Raw genomic sequence first — 12,615 nt, 5'->3', positions numbered from 1 at the left:
AATGGATAAACCGTGGCACATCCATACAACGGGATAGTTTTAAGCACTGAAAAAAAGTGAGCTATCAAGCCACAAAAGACATGAAGTAATCTTAAATGCATATTACTAAGTGAAAGAAGCCAACCTGAAAATGATACATACTGTATGATCCCAACCGTACGACATTCTGGAAAAGGCATAACTATGGAGACAGTAAAAAGACCAGTAGTTGTCAGGGGGTGAGGAGCTGTGGGAAGGGATGAATAGGCGGAACACAGAGGATTTTTAGGGCAGTGAAAATACTCTGTATGGTACCATAATGATGGATACATGTCATTATACTTTTGTCCAAACTCATAGAATGTACAGCACCAGGAGCGAGCTGTAATGTAAACTATGCAATTTGGGTAATTATGGGAACTTATGATGTGTCAGTGTAGGTTCATGGATCGTAACAGTTGTACACTTGATGGGGGATGTTGATGATGGGGAGACTGTGTATGCATGGGGGCAGAGGGTTAGAGGAGATCTCTGTACCTGCCCCTCAATTTTGCTGTGAACCTAAAACTGCTCTAAAAATACACACTTTTTAACAAGGGGGGACGGTCTCAGATGGAACCAAGACCAACACGCCTACCACAGGCTTGAGAGGAGTACTAAGAGCCAACTAACACAGCCACAGGAGCAAATGATCTATGACGCTCCCCCACCCCAAGTCCTTTTTGGAAACAGGCAGAGCATAAATTATAAGAAATGAATCCAACCTGAGGCTGCTGGGAGTTGGGAGAGAAGAGAGAGGCAGTCCCTAGAAGCTGGAATGGAAGAGAAATCCCTCAGTGATGCTCCAGGATAGGCAAGAAACTGACCTCTAGGGTGAGGGAAAGCCTCCCTCCTTAGCCTCCAAGTTAGAGAAAGCAGTTCCCAGACAAGACTTTCTTTGAACTCTGTCAAAGTTTGACTGGAATAATAACTGGAATTAAGTAGTGAAGAATCAAAGTGGAAAATGCTCTCATAGGCCTAAAATTACTAGACTTGTTTTGTGTGGTGGAGATGGAGGCCAGGGTTCCTGATGCAGCTGTAGTGGGGGAAAATAAGTGTCAATGAGATTCTATTCTTTAAGAATTCGACTTTGTGCTGCTTTTGGTGGCATTTGCCTGTTGGACCTCCAACAAGTTGGCCTCTTTAAATTCTGATAAGATGGCTGCTGACCAGCCGTCACTCCAGCCAGAAACCACAGGGTCCTCGCGCCATTGGCCCGCAGTGGTGAGGAGGGGAGGGCTGGGCTTCTACGCCTCATCTTTATGCGCCCTCTCTGCCAGGTACAGTGGGCACCTTTGCCAGGTCCGTGGTGAAGGCAGGAAAGCTTACCCAGCCTAGATCACCAACCAGGAAACCTACCCAGTGTCCCTGCTGGAAATAATGCCTGAGTCTGTCCTCTAGGTGGGTCATCAAACACCAGGCCAGAGCCTCCTTCTGCAGCGGCTAATCTGTGGGACCCTTAAAGGCCCAGACATGTGAATGAAATAGTCTGAATTTTATTTCCATTTGTCAATTAAAAAATAGGACAGTGGAGGTTAATCATTTTTAAATGTTTAAATAAATGGGCTGTACCCTGTAATATTTAGGAATTCAGACTTTAGGGCAAAACTGCTTAGGTTTGAACCCTGAGTCTGCCATTCTCTAGCTGTGTGTGACTTTCTTGGGAAAATCATTTAACCTCCCTGTGCCTCAGTTTCCTCAGCTGTAAAATGGGAACAATAGTGGTCTCTGCCTTTTACAGTTCCTATGAGGATTAAATGAGTTAATTTTTATAAAGGGCTTAGGACAATGGATGGAACATCATAATTCATACATTTGTGTTTGTTAAATACAAATAATGGCCATTTCCCTAGCTCCTGTTCCTAGTTTTTCTCCCACCACCCCATCCCCACCTTGCTAGCCAATTCAAGCTGAATGCACATACTTGATCTTTTTCTCCTCTTTCTTCTAGTTAAACCTTTAACATCCATCAGCTCCCCCTTCTCATATTTTTGTAGTTTCCTAGGGCTACAAATTACCACAAACTTTGTAGTTTAAAACAATGGAAATTTATTCTCTCACAGTTCAGGAGACTAGAAACCCAGAATCAAGGTGTCACTGAGATTGGTTTCCACTGGAGGCTCTAAGGGAGAATCCTTTCCATACCCCTCTCCTAGCTCCTTCTGGGTCCTAGGAATCCTTGGCATCCCTTGGCTTGTTAGGCCCATCACTTCACTCTCAGCTTCTGTTGTCACATGCATTCTCCCTGTGTCTTTCTGTGTCTTCACGTGGACTTCTTATAAGGATACTAATCGCTGGATTTAAGACCCACCTTAATCCAGTAGGGCCTCGTTTTAAACTAATTACATCTGCACAGACCCTATTTCCAAGTAAGGTCACACATGCTGAGGTTCCAGGTAGATATCTCTTTTTATTCTCACTCTCTGTGTCAGAATGCAAGCTCCATGAGGGTAGGGACTGTGTGTGCCTCCTTAAGTATAGTCTGAGTTAGCCGGCATTAGTTAACACGGGAATGTTTACTGGGCCTCCTTAAAGGAATGGAGAGACATGGCTGGGTGGGAGAGCAGTGCTTGAAGCAGGAGAGCCATCCAGAAAGAGGGAGAGAGACGGCATGAAAAAAACCACATTGGAGGAAATAAAAAAGGAGAAAGATCAGAGATCCCAAATATTCTAATATGGCGTATCTAGAAGCACTGTCAGCAGAACTGGAAACAGCCAGAGTTAGGAGGAGGTGCAGACGAGAGAGAAAACAGGGTCTAGATCACAGGCCAGGGAGAAGGGAGATGGGACAGAGTTAGGTTGATGCCTAAGGGAAGAGCCCAAAGACGGTCTCCTCTGTGGAGAGGAGGCCCCGCTGGCAGGATGGTTTCTTCTAAAGCCAAGGGATCCAGTTGGAAAGGACCTGGTCTCTCCAGATACTTGAGGTGGTCTGAGATGTTGGGACATCTTCAACCCATTGTGACCTTGAGGGTCGTGGAGCATGGAAGAAGACATGGGACAGCCGGGAACATCCCTTTAGCACCTTTACACCCAAGCCATCAGCTGTCTTGGTAGAGAAGTATTTAGGTGTTCATCAACGCGAAGTAAGCTAAACTGGATGATGAAAAGCTGCAGTGGTGACATTCCTCGACTAAGAATTGTGTGTAGCCTGTTTTTTCCATAGCAGAGTAATTGACCATTGACCCACAAAGGTCAGTGAACAGGACTGCATCACAAAAGAGGCCTGCCCTAGAGCAGATGTTTGGAGGGAAGTAGGAGACCTGTCTCTCTTTTTACTCTCAGGTGGAAACTGAAAGGCAACAGGAAGGCCATCCAGTTGTCAAACCAGGAACCCTGGCCTAGTACACGCATGACCTCTATTTGTCTCCCAGCTCCCTATTTGACTAACGCAATCAGTGAGACACAGAGGTTACCCAACCTACCCAATGTCTCCAAGCTAGTAGGGAGTCCAGCCAAGACAGTTACTAATTCTCCTGTTCCCTATAGTTGTGCCCTTTCACAACCACACTGTATTAAATCTTCAAAGTAACACTAAACCCATGGGTGAGATTCATCACCTCAGAGCCTCAAACCATAAGAAAAGTGTTTCCCTAGCCACACTGTATCTCCCACTTTGGTAATTCGTCTAGGTGTAGGGCATAACCTAGAGAAGATTCTGTTTTGTTTCATTCCACAGGGAGCCCTTCAGACCAAAGCTGTGATCTACACCCCACCGTTGCAGGGGGCACCAGGGGAACTGCCCAGGTTCAAGACTGCAGTGAGCCCGGCGACCACAACGGTGAGGTCATTAGAGGTTTGGGATGGGTGTCCTGTATTTGTGGACACTCCAGAGAAGATTCCAGAGCTGGAAATGATCACCTGATATGGACTCTCTGTCGGGCATTCTTTTTTTCCTACAGGTGACAGCCTACAGGCAGCCTTGCAGGGGACTCTGCAAGGTGATTTCACAGAAGGGGAGAGAGTAGACAGAGATAAGCTCAAGCCCTCCCTCCACAGCTGTCCTGGGTGCCCAGTTACCTGTTCACTGGGGAAACTGGTCTAGTTGCAGCTCTCTGTACCAGCTGTCTCCCTTCCACCCATCCTCTTAGAGCAGACGCTGACATGTTTCTCTCTGATTTACCTTAAGACCTTCTGAAAGTTTAGCTTCTCAGGAAGATCTTTCTATGGTCCTGACACTGGAACATATTGAGAACATTCATGGGGGGAAGGAACACTGTGGACAAGAAGTTAAAACTTGGGTATCTGGTCTAAGCCTTCCCTTAATTACCGTCATTGTAAAATGAGAGAATTGGACTAAATCAGTGGTTTTCAAACATTTAAAAAATATTAGAATCCTCCCATTTTTCAGTTTGAAGTTCCCTGGACTTCCGCTTGAAGAAGCAGCTACGATTTTTAAAAATATAACCTTTAACGCTAATGCTAGCATTGTATGGGAAGAGAAGCTGAGCTGCCCTGGATTTCACGGTAGAGTTTGTGGTTAGTTTCTCCGCCAGGCCCAGTGACGAGGCTCTGGGCGCTTCCAGCTCCTTTGGAATCTGCTGCCCAGCCTAGGTTTCAAGAAAATACACAACTGGAGCTTTACCTGGGGGCAAGGAGGTTAGGGTGTGGGAAAAAAAGGACAGGGAGAGCCCCAGGAGCAGCAGTGTTTCTTGAACTTGAGGAGACATGGAGGTGGAGACGGTGAGACACTTTTCATTTTCATAAAAGGATGTCTAGCTGTTACAGACCTGCAGTCTAGACCCTTTCTCCCTAGCAGAAGTCAGAAATAGGAGTCTTCCTGTTGCAATCAGCACGCAGGTATGTTTTGTTTGGCCAGACACAGAGTTTTTGTTTTGTTTTTTTACAAAAACATTGAACCCGAATGTCTTCAGATGGGGTGTACGTCCTCTGGCTCACCACAAACCCCACTACTCCCCATCCTCTGCCTGACACTACACATATTCGTGTTACCTGAGTGACCCCAAAGGCATTTTGAGTTTGCAACACCTGCTATGTTGTTTTCTTTCTTTTTTTTTTTTTCCTCCTGATGGTCAAATGCTTTTTCATCTTATTTCAAAATGGTCCAGTGGAGAATTGGCTCAATTTTCCTGGGAAATATGAATGGCTCTAGAGTTCAGCCTGATTTTGGAAGGATTCAACTCCTCCAGAGAAGTCCCTCCCAGTATTTCTTTATTCCACTTAACCAGAATACTTAAGGATGCTTCCCTGAAGACAGGAGACCCATGTCTGGAGGAGCCTCTGTGGTCACACCTGCACATACCTCACGTCTGATATTTTGTGAACTGTTGAAGTTCACCATTTAGTTTTCTCAGCCATGTCATTGGTCTAATTCCTTTAACCTGATCTACTCACTTAGAATGAATCACCCTATTTTACTCTACTGTTTTTCTCCATAGCTCCATTTCTCCAATCTCCTTGTTTAACAATTAATTTGCCAGAGAGATGCCAGGTGATTCCAACTGTCACCAGACATATTTAACAATATTTGACAATTTAGGATTTTGCTTTGAACTCAATGGTTTGACAACCTCCTTCTTATTTTTTATTCATTAAAAGAAAAACTTTTAAAATTGAGGTATAATTGACCTACAACATTATGTTTGTGTCAGGTGTACAACACAATGATTACTTCCTTCTTATTTAAGTTTATCTCTTTACTCTGACCCAAATCCTTACCCCTGCTCTTCTGGCAGAGCTGGGAGATGGAGGGGCAGACTTCATCTAAGCTTTAATAAGAATATTCTGTAAGTTTCTGTTTGGTTTTTAAACTTCAAATAACTCTAAAAAATCAATATTTTGATGACTGAAGTGCAAGTGAATAAGAAACAAGGAATGAGTTTTCCCTTTAATTACACGAATAGAAACTCTATGGGTTGTTACTGGAAACCCAGGCAAAGTAACTGGGGGCATTTTGCTAAGCTCCAAATAAAGGTGTTACTGCCTTCTCTCTTCCTGGTAGTGGAAAGGGCACCTTCCTAAGGACAGCCCCAAACCAAAAGGGGTTGGTGGTCTTTCCTAGCTTTGCTTGTGCTTCTTCTTCTCCGAATTGCTCCTTTTCATACTGAGGATCTCAAAATAGGTGCAGACAATAGCACCCTCAACTTCCCACATGGCAAGACCATCTAGGGTTTGATCAGTGAGTGGTAGGTAGCCCTTGGTGCTGCTGAACTGGGCCAGAGAACAAGGTTAAAAATGAGTTGTGTCGATTTTCCTTCTTAATAAGGAGACAGATATTTGTGCCCCTGAAGTTGGCTTCTCTCTCTTTTTTTTTTAATGTCAGTTCTTGATTTTATGCTGCTTAGCGCAGTATTACAAGCGAGCTTGGGCCAAACAATGTTTTAGAATCTCCAGGAGAGGAAACCTGCCTGGTCCTCTAACCAGAGGAGTTCATCTATCAAGAGAAGGCGGTGGGGGGCAGGGGTGGGGATCAGCTCATGAAATTCTAAAAGGCTGTTTTTCTTGATTTCTCCTTTTTTTTCCCCTTCTTTTAATATTGTTGTTTCACTGTTTGGTCATAATGTTTGTGTGCGTGTGTATAATAATAAAAATGTAATAATGTTCCATATAAAATTTTCTTTTTATCCCTTTGGTGTTTATAGCAATAGTAATAACAACAACAGATGGTCTTATCTACCACTGATAGCGAAAAAGCATTACATTTCTTCTACACAAGAGATAAATATGCCTAAGAGACCAAACCAATAATGTAGAATCAGAGCATACTCTTTCTAGAATAGACAACACAAAAAACAATTGATTTCCATATTTCTTTTTCTGTACTCCATTTTTGTTGTGTTATATGTTTCATCATTATAACATCAACTTTTTATATTTTATGTACCTTCCACAATATGTCACAATTGGTAAATTTAAAGATTATCTCCATTGGTTGTATTTTGGTTTGGATGTTTCTAGATGATCTGAAATAAGGATAGCAAATAAGTGTAGAGTCTCTTTACAACCCTGAAGGATTGGTAGTGACTACATGGAACTATGGTTCTCAGCCTTGGCCACACTTTAAAATTATCTAGAGAGCTTTTAAAAAATGATGCCAACCCCACACCAGATCAGTTTTAGAATCTCTGGGAGTTGGGTTCAGGCATATTTAAAATCTTCCTGGGTGATTCTAATGTACAGCTAGGATTAAGAATTGTTGATCTGGAGCAGTGTCTCCCAAACTTCAACATGGATCCTGATTACCTCAAGGGCTTGTTAAAAACACATATTGCCAGTCTCCACCCCTGGACTTTCTGGTCCACTTAGGTCAGGGCTGGGACCCAAGAATTTGCATTTCTAACAAGTCTGTAGGCGATGTTGATGCTTCATGAGATGTGTTCTCGATTAGCCGTGATGATGTGGGGTCCATACTTTGAGAACCACTGATGTGAAACGTTGTGTTAGAAAGGAACTTGAAGCCGAATGAAAGTTCAAGAGAGAGGGGCCATGATTAGTCAGTCCTGGCTGCCATGGTCACAGGAAGGAGGAAGTGTATTTGTGACCCCCGACTCTTGAGAAACTCACCGGTAAGCTGTCCTCAATCACAATACAGAACTGAGTTCCCGCTGGAATAATTCCCTAGTTACCGTAATCCTAGCCATGTTGTGACAGTGTTTCTCGACCACCGTCCTCATCAGCGGGCAGCCCTGCCCAGTCCAGCCGGGAATGGAGGCTGGTCTCCTAACTCTGTCTAGCACTGCACCGTTCCAGCTACTGCGTGCTGCTGCCTTCACCATCTACCTCACCTTGGGGCTTCCAACCTGCCCGCTCTTTATATCTGTTGTCAAAGAGAGGTAGCTTGTTTTCCTATAGATGAGTCATTTTATCCAATTTGCTGGCTGGGACCGAGTACTGAGCAAGGCCTGTAATCACAGAACAGGTCAGTTTTGATGAGGTGTCCTAGACAAAGGCTGCAGAAAGTCAGAGAGCAGCACGAGGACGGGGAGAGAGGTGCGGCGGAGAGTAAACCCTGCCTACTTCTGAGTTTATCCTTAGCCTCTAAGTACTCATTTGCTTTCTCTCAGTTCTGAGGGGCTCTGTCGATCGTAAAAGCAGTCCACAAGCAGAATCCAGCAATGGCCATGCAGAGACTTCAAGCAACTCTCCTGCTATCGTTGAGAAAGATCGGTGAGTCTTATCCATAAGATTTCATTCCAATGGTTAATGAAACAACAGTATTTCTTACACTGTGTTCTTTTGGTGAGTTGGAGAGAGTGGAGCCAAAAAGTGTTGCCCATCAGATTCTTCCATGTCAGAGGTCATTACTCTGTGGGCAAAAGTCTTTGTTCCACAGGGCAACCTGACTACAACCCTCTCTTGTGGGTTCTCCTCATGGTGAAACCTGTACTTGGCCTCATTAGGTTAAAGCAGTGGTTCTCAACTGGGGGCAGTTTTGCCCCTCTCCCCCTCTCCTTCTGGGGACATGTCTGGTTGTCACAACTTTTCGCAGAGGGGCTTGTGCTAAGGGCATCTAGTGGGTAGAGGCCAGGGATACTGCTATACGTCCTACAGTACATAGGACAGGCCTCCACAGCAAAGAATTGCCTAGCCTAAAAAGGCAGTAGGCCTGAGGTTAAACAAAACTGTGGGCTTAAGCTAATGCAAAAAGGGTGTATCATTTTTATTACAGGTTTACTCCAGGATTTTGGAGAAATAAGCAGGCCATTAGAAAGTTCTTCGCATATTTTCACCTGGAAAAAGAGGTGGCCTTGATTTGTAACTTTTAAAAATAATTCTTAATTTTTTGAGACATCTTATTAATATTTTTGAAACTTGACAAATTAAATTCTCAGTCCTTCACTAGTGGTCTCAAACTGCTCGAGCTGCTTTCAAAGTAGACTAAAGTTGTCTCTCGGTAGCCGCGGGCATTGGTTCCAGGAGCCCCCATGGACGCCAAAACTTGCAGATGCTCAAGTCCCTTATATATAAAATGTCACGGTAGAGTCTGCCCTCCATATCCATGGGTTTCCCAACCGCAAATTCAACCAACCTTGGATGTGCGCGAAACCCACGCATATGGAGGGCAGATTGTCCTTTCCTAAATAGTCAGAATAGCTTATTTAAGCGTACTTGATGAAATAGTATAGACCTAACATCTCATATTAGAATACCAAAGTTTAGAATTTCCGTTGCAGCAGAAAGACCACTGAACTTGGCAGGTGGAAGACTTGGGTTCTGGTCCTAAAGCTAGCATTTTCCAGTTCTTTGATCTTGGGCACATCAGTGAACCAGTTTGGGAAATGGCTCCAGCCCCAGCCTGACTGCCGTCAACCTCAGCTGATGACTGACTTTACGCAGAATATCAGGACAGTGCTGTGAGCAACATCCACTTCCCTTCCTTCCACCTTAGAATCGCTGCTTCTGTTCAGCTGTCCTTTCTTCCTTTGCTCCCATCTCAAAAGACCGTAGGTTCCCTCCCTGGCTCACCCCTCTGTGGTGTCCCTGCCCTCCAGGCCCTGCCATCATCAGGGAGCCCAGCCCCTCCTGCCACATCTTCTCTTTCTGCTGCCTCTTCCCCTTTTGCTGATTCCTCTCCCCATTCTAACAAAAACCTGCCCTTGGCCCTGTCGCTCCCTCTTCTTATTTGACCATCAGACTTCCTCAGACTGACATCCAGCTCAGTTGCCTCATTCCCTCACCAACCCCTCCCTCCCTAAACCTGAAATATGATCTGTGCCCTCACCACATCCCTCAAACAATCCTTGGGAAGCTCAGCTCCCAGTCACAGGCGCCTCATATTCATCACGCTCTACAGCTCTCAGTGCCATGTGCTGTGCTTTCCTTGGACCAGACTCTTCCATGGGTTTCTACAGCACCGCGGTCCTCAGCTTCTCTCTCCAAGATGTACTCCATCTTTATCCTTCTTCTCTTCCACCCACCTTGAAATGTATACAGTTCTCTAAATCCTTGACTGTCTTCTTTCTCTACTTCTCCCTTGGGTGATATCCTCTCTCACTAGTGTATTCTGGTGCCAACTCTCAGATGAGTGAGTGTGATTATCAGATCTCTGTTCTGAGCTCCACACTCCTACACCCACCTCCTGTTGCCCATGGATTCCTGATCCACATACCAGAGCCTCAATAGAAAAGTCCACCAAGCACCTCCTCCGGCTCACCTGACCTTGCCACTTCTGTCAGTGCTCTCTTGTGACCTGGTCTTCAAACCTGGTGCTCATTTTTGATCCCTACCTCTCACTTAACCCCATTCCAGTCACTTTCTTATCATCCTTCCCTGGCCCAGGCCTACGTCTATCTCTGTCTCTCTCTCTGCTCGCTCCTCTTTACAGACCAGCTCTCATTTCTGACACCTGATCAATTGTCCTAAAGCTACTCTGACTTTTCAAAGAACATAAAAATGGCTTCCCATTTTAGACCAAAAGAGGTTCAGACTCCTCAGTCTGCTGTTGCAAGCCCCTCCCTGTCTCGCTCCAATTTGTCCTCCAGACTCACCTCCTGTATGACCCTATATGCACCCTCTGGCTACCTGGAGTCAGACTTCATATTGTTCCTACCAGTGTACCTACTTCTGTTCTCTCTTCCCACTCCTTTCTGTTCAGTTCTTACCTATTTCATCAAGATACATCATCATATCCCTTTCTTCCACAGAGACCTTAATTCTCTCTAACACTCCTTGAACTGTCACAGTCCATTTATGACAGTACTACCCAACGTGCTGGTTCACAACAAAATAATGAGCTGTGTCCAAATGTAAATCAATCCACTGCTTTCTTCATCAAGAAAGTTTTGTCACCAACCCCCCCCAAACACACACACACACACACACACACACACACACGTAATTTCAGCCAAATGAAACAAGATACTTGGTAATGAATTGAATTGATTTGCATTCTGGTGCTAGCCCTTACGACATTGTGAGCGGTAACATTCACAGACTGTGTCCTCAGACCACACTTTGGTGTATCACTCTCTGTGGCTCTTCCTGTTTTTGCCTGGTGGTGTGGTTGACCATGTGCTAGCAGGTCAGCTTCTCAAGGGTGAGGGCTGAGTCTTCATTCTTCCTATTTCCAGTACATGCAGTGGGTCTCAATAAGTTAGTCAAGCTGACTTCCAAGACCACTCTTCAGAATTCAGATTTTTATGAAAGAAATGTTCTTCCTCCTCAATCTTTAAGTGGTGGTGGCAACAACAGGATCCAGAATAACGCATCAGATAGTGTTTCAGGACATCCCTGCCCCAGGGGGCTGGGGGCTCATTTTTCCTGCTGTGTTTGATAGTCACCTCAACGCCCTGTGGATGGATCAAGTCAGGGATCGAAAGGAAGGAAATCTTGCGGGGTGGGGGGTGGGCAGGCAGAGCATAATGAGAAGAGAACTGGGTCATGCCAGTGGTGATGCTCTCAGCGGCAAGTAACAGAACTCAGTAGATCCAAGGATCCCTCAGGATAAGAGGTCCAAAGAGAGAAGTTCCAGTGCTGGGTTGGCCACTCAGGGATGTGGACACAGGCTCCTTCCATCTCTTTGCTCTGCTATCTCAGCACGTCAGTGATACCCCCACTTTGGGGCACAAGGTGGCTGAAGCAGTGTGGTAAGTATCACTTGTTCACATAGCATTGTCTAAAGCAGGAAAGAAGAGATGGATGTAAAGGGGCCTCTCCTCAGGAATCTCTCTCTTGTTAGGAGGGAGACCTTTCCCAGAAGTCCCCAGGACATTCCCATCCCATCTCATCAGCCAGAATCTGCAGAGGTGGCTCCACAGGGGAGCTGCAAGGGAGGCTGGGAAAGTGAGCATTTTCAGCTTCTGCAAGAGAAAGTACTCAAAGAATAAAGGGGTTGGAGAAGCAACCAGCAAAGTTTTCCAGAAGAGTCCTGAAGGGGTAGTGATAGGAGCAGATAAGTACTGGGGAATGATGGAGGGAAGGCAAAATCAGAGGAAGAGTTTATAAGGAAGACCCAGACATGACAAGAAATACTGTGAGGATAGTACGACAGGGACGTGTTGAGGTCACCCAACATTTATGGCGATGGCAAGTCTTTCCCACAATTATCTCACATAACTCACACACGGATCTTTTGGGTGGTGTTCTTGATGAGTAAACTGAACATGGGGAAGGCTAATCAAGTAGCTCCCAAATGCTGGACCAGAGATGAGTGCTGGGTTGGAGGCATCAGATTTACCTACTCCTGCCCCAGTCAGCTAGCATGGGGGTCACCCAGTGTCACAGAGAGTAAGTGGCAGGTCTGGGGTTTGAATCTGGATCTTCTGTCTCCAAAAATAATAACAACTAATATTTGGTATTTGTTAACAACTTCCTGGGCACTATGCTAAGTGTTTCACATGTATGATTCTTTTTAATCCTCACAACAACCCTATGGGAGAAGTGCATATTATATTGGATTGGCCAAAAAGTTTGTTCAGGTTTTTCAGTAAGATGTTACCCAGTATAATTTCTGACATTTAGAGAGTACAAGGAACTTGCCATTGTCACCTAGTCAGTAAAGTGACAGAGTAAAGATTTGAACACAGGTCTTCTAACTCCAGGGCCCACACTTATAACCAGTACATCCTGCTGCCTCTCTAGGGTTCCAAATGCCTAGCCCAGGGCTTTTTCTATTCTATGTTCTCTATAACTGTCATTGCA

At 45.0% G+C, this 12,615-nt stretch overlaps 1 protein-coding gene across 1 annotated transcript in view; it reads left to right on the top strand.

Annotated features, from left to right (window-relative positions):
- Positions 1-12,615, top strand: part of MYO3B (myosin IIIB) — a 474,746-nt gene that overhangs the window by 358,116 nt on the left and 104,015 nt on the right. The window contains exons 31-32 of the mRNA XM_029225906.1: positions 3,695-3,796; positions 8,040-8,142. Coding sequence (XP_029081739.1) covers positions 3,695-3,796; positions 8,040-8,142 — 205 coding nt within the window. The remainder of the gene's footprint in view (positions 1-3,694; positions 3,797-8,039; positions 8,143-12,615) is intronic.

This window comes from Monodon monoceros, unplaced genomic scaffold, assembly GCF_005190385.1.
Source record: "Monodon monoceros isolate NGI ecotype Baffin Bay Population unplaced genomic scaffold, NGI_Narwhal_1 Super_Scaffold_16, whole genome shotgun sequence".
Classification (NCBI taxonomy): Eukaryota; Metazoa; Chordata; class Mammalia; order Artiodactyla; family Monodontidae; genus Monodon; species Monodon monoceros.
The sequence above is the reverse complement of the archived record's forward strand: the minus strand, read 5'-3'. Positions and strand labels throughout refer to the sequence as shown.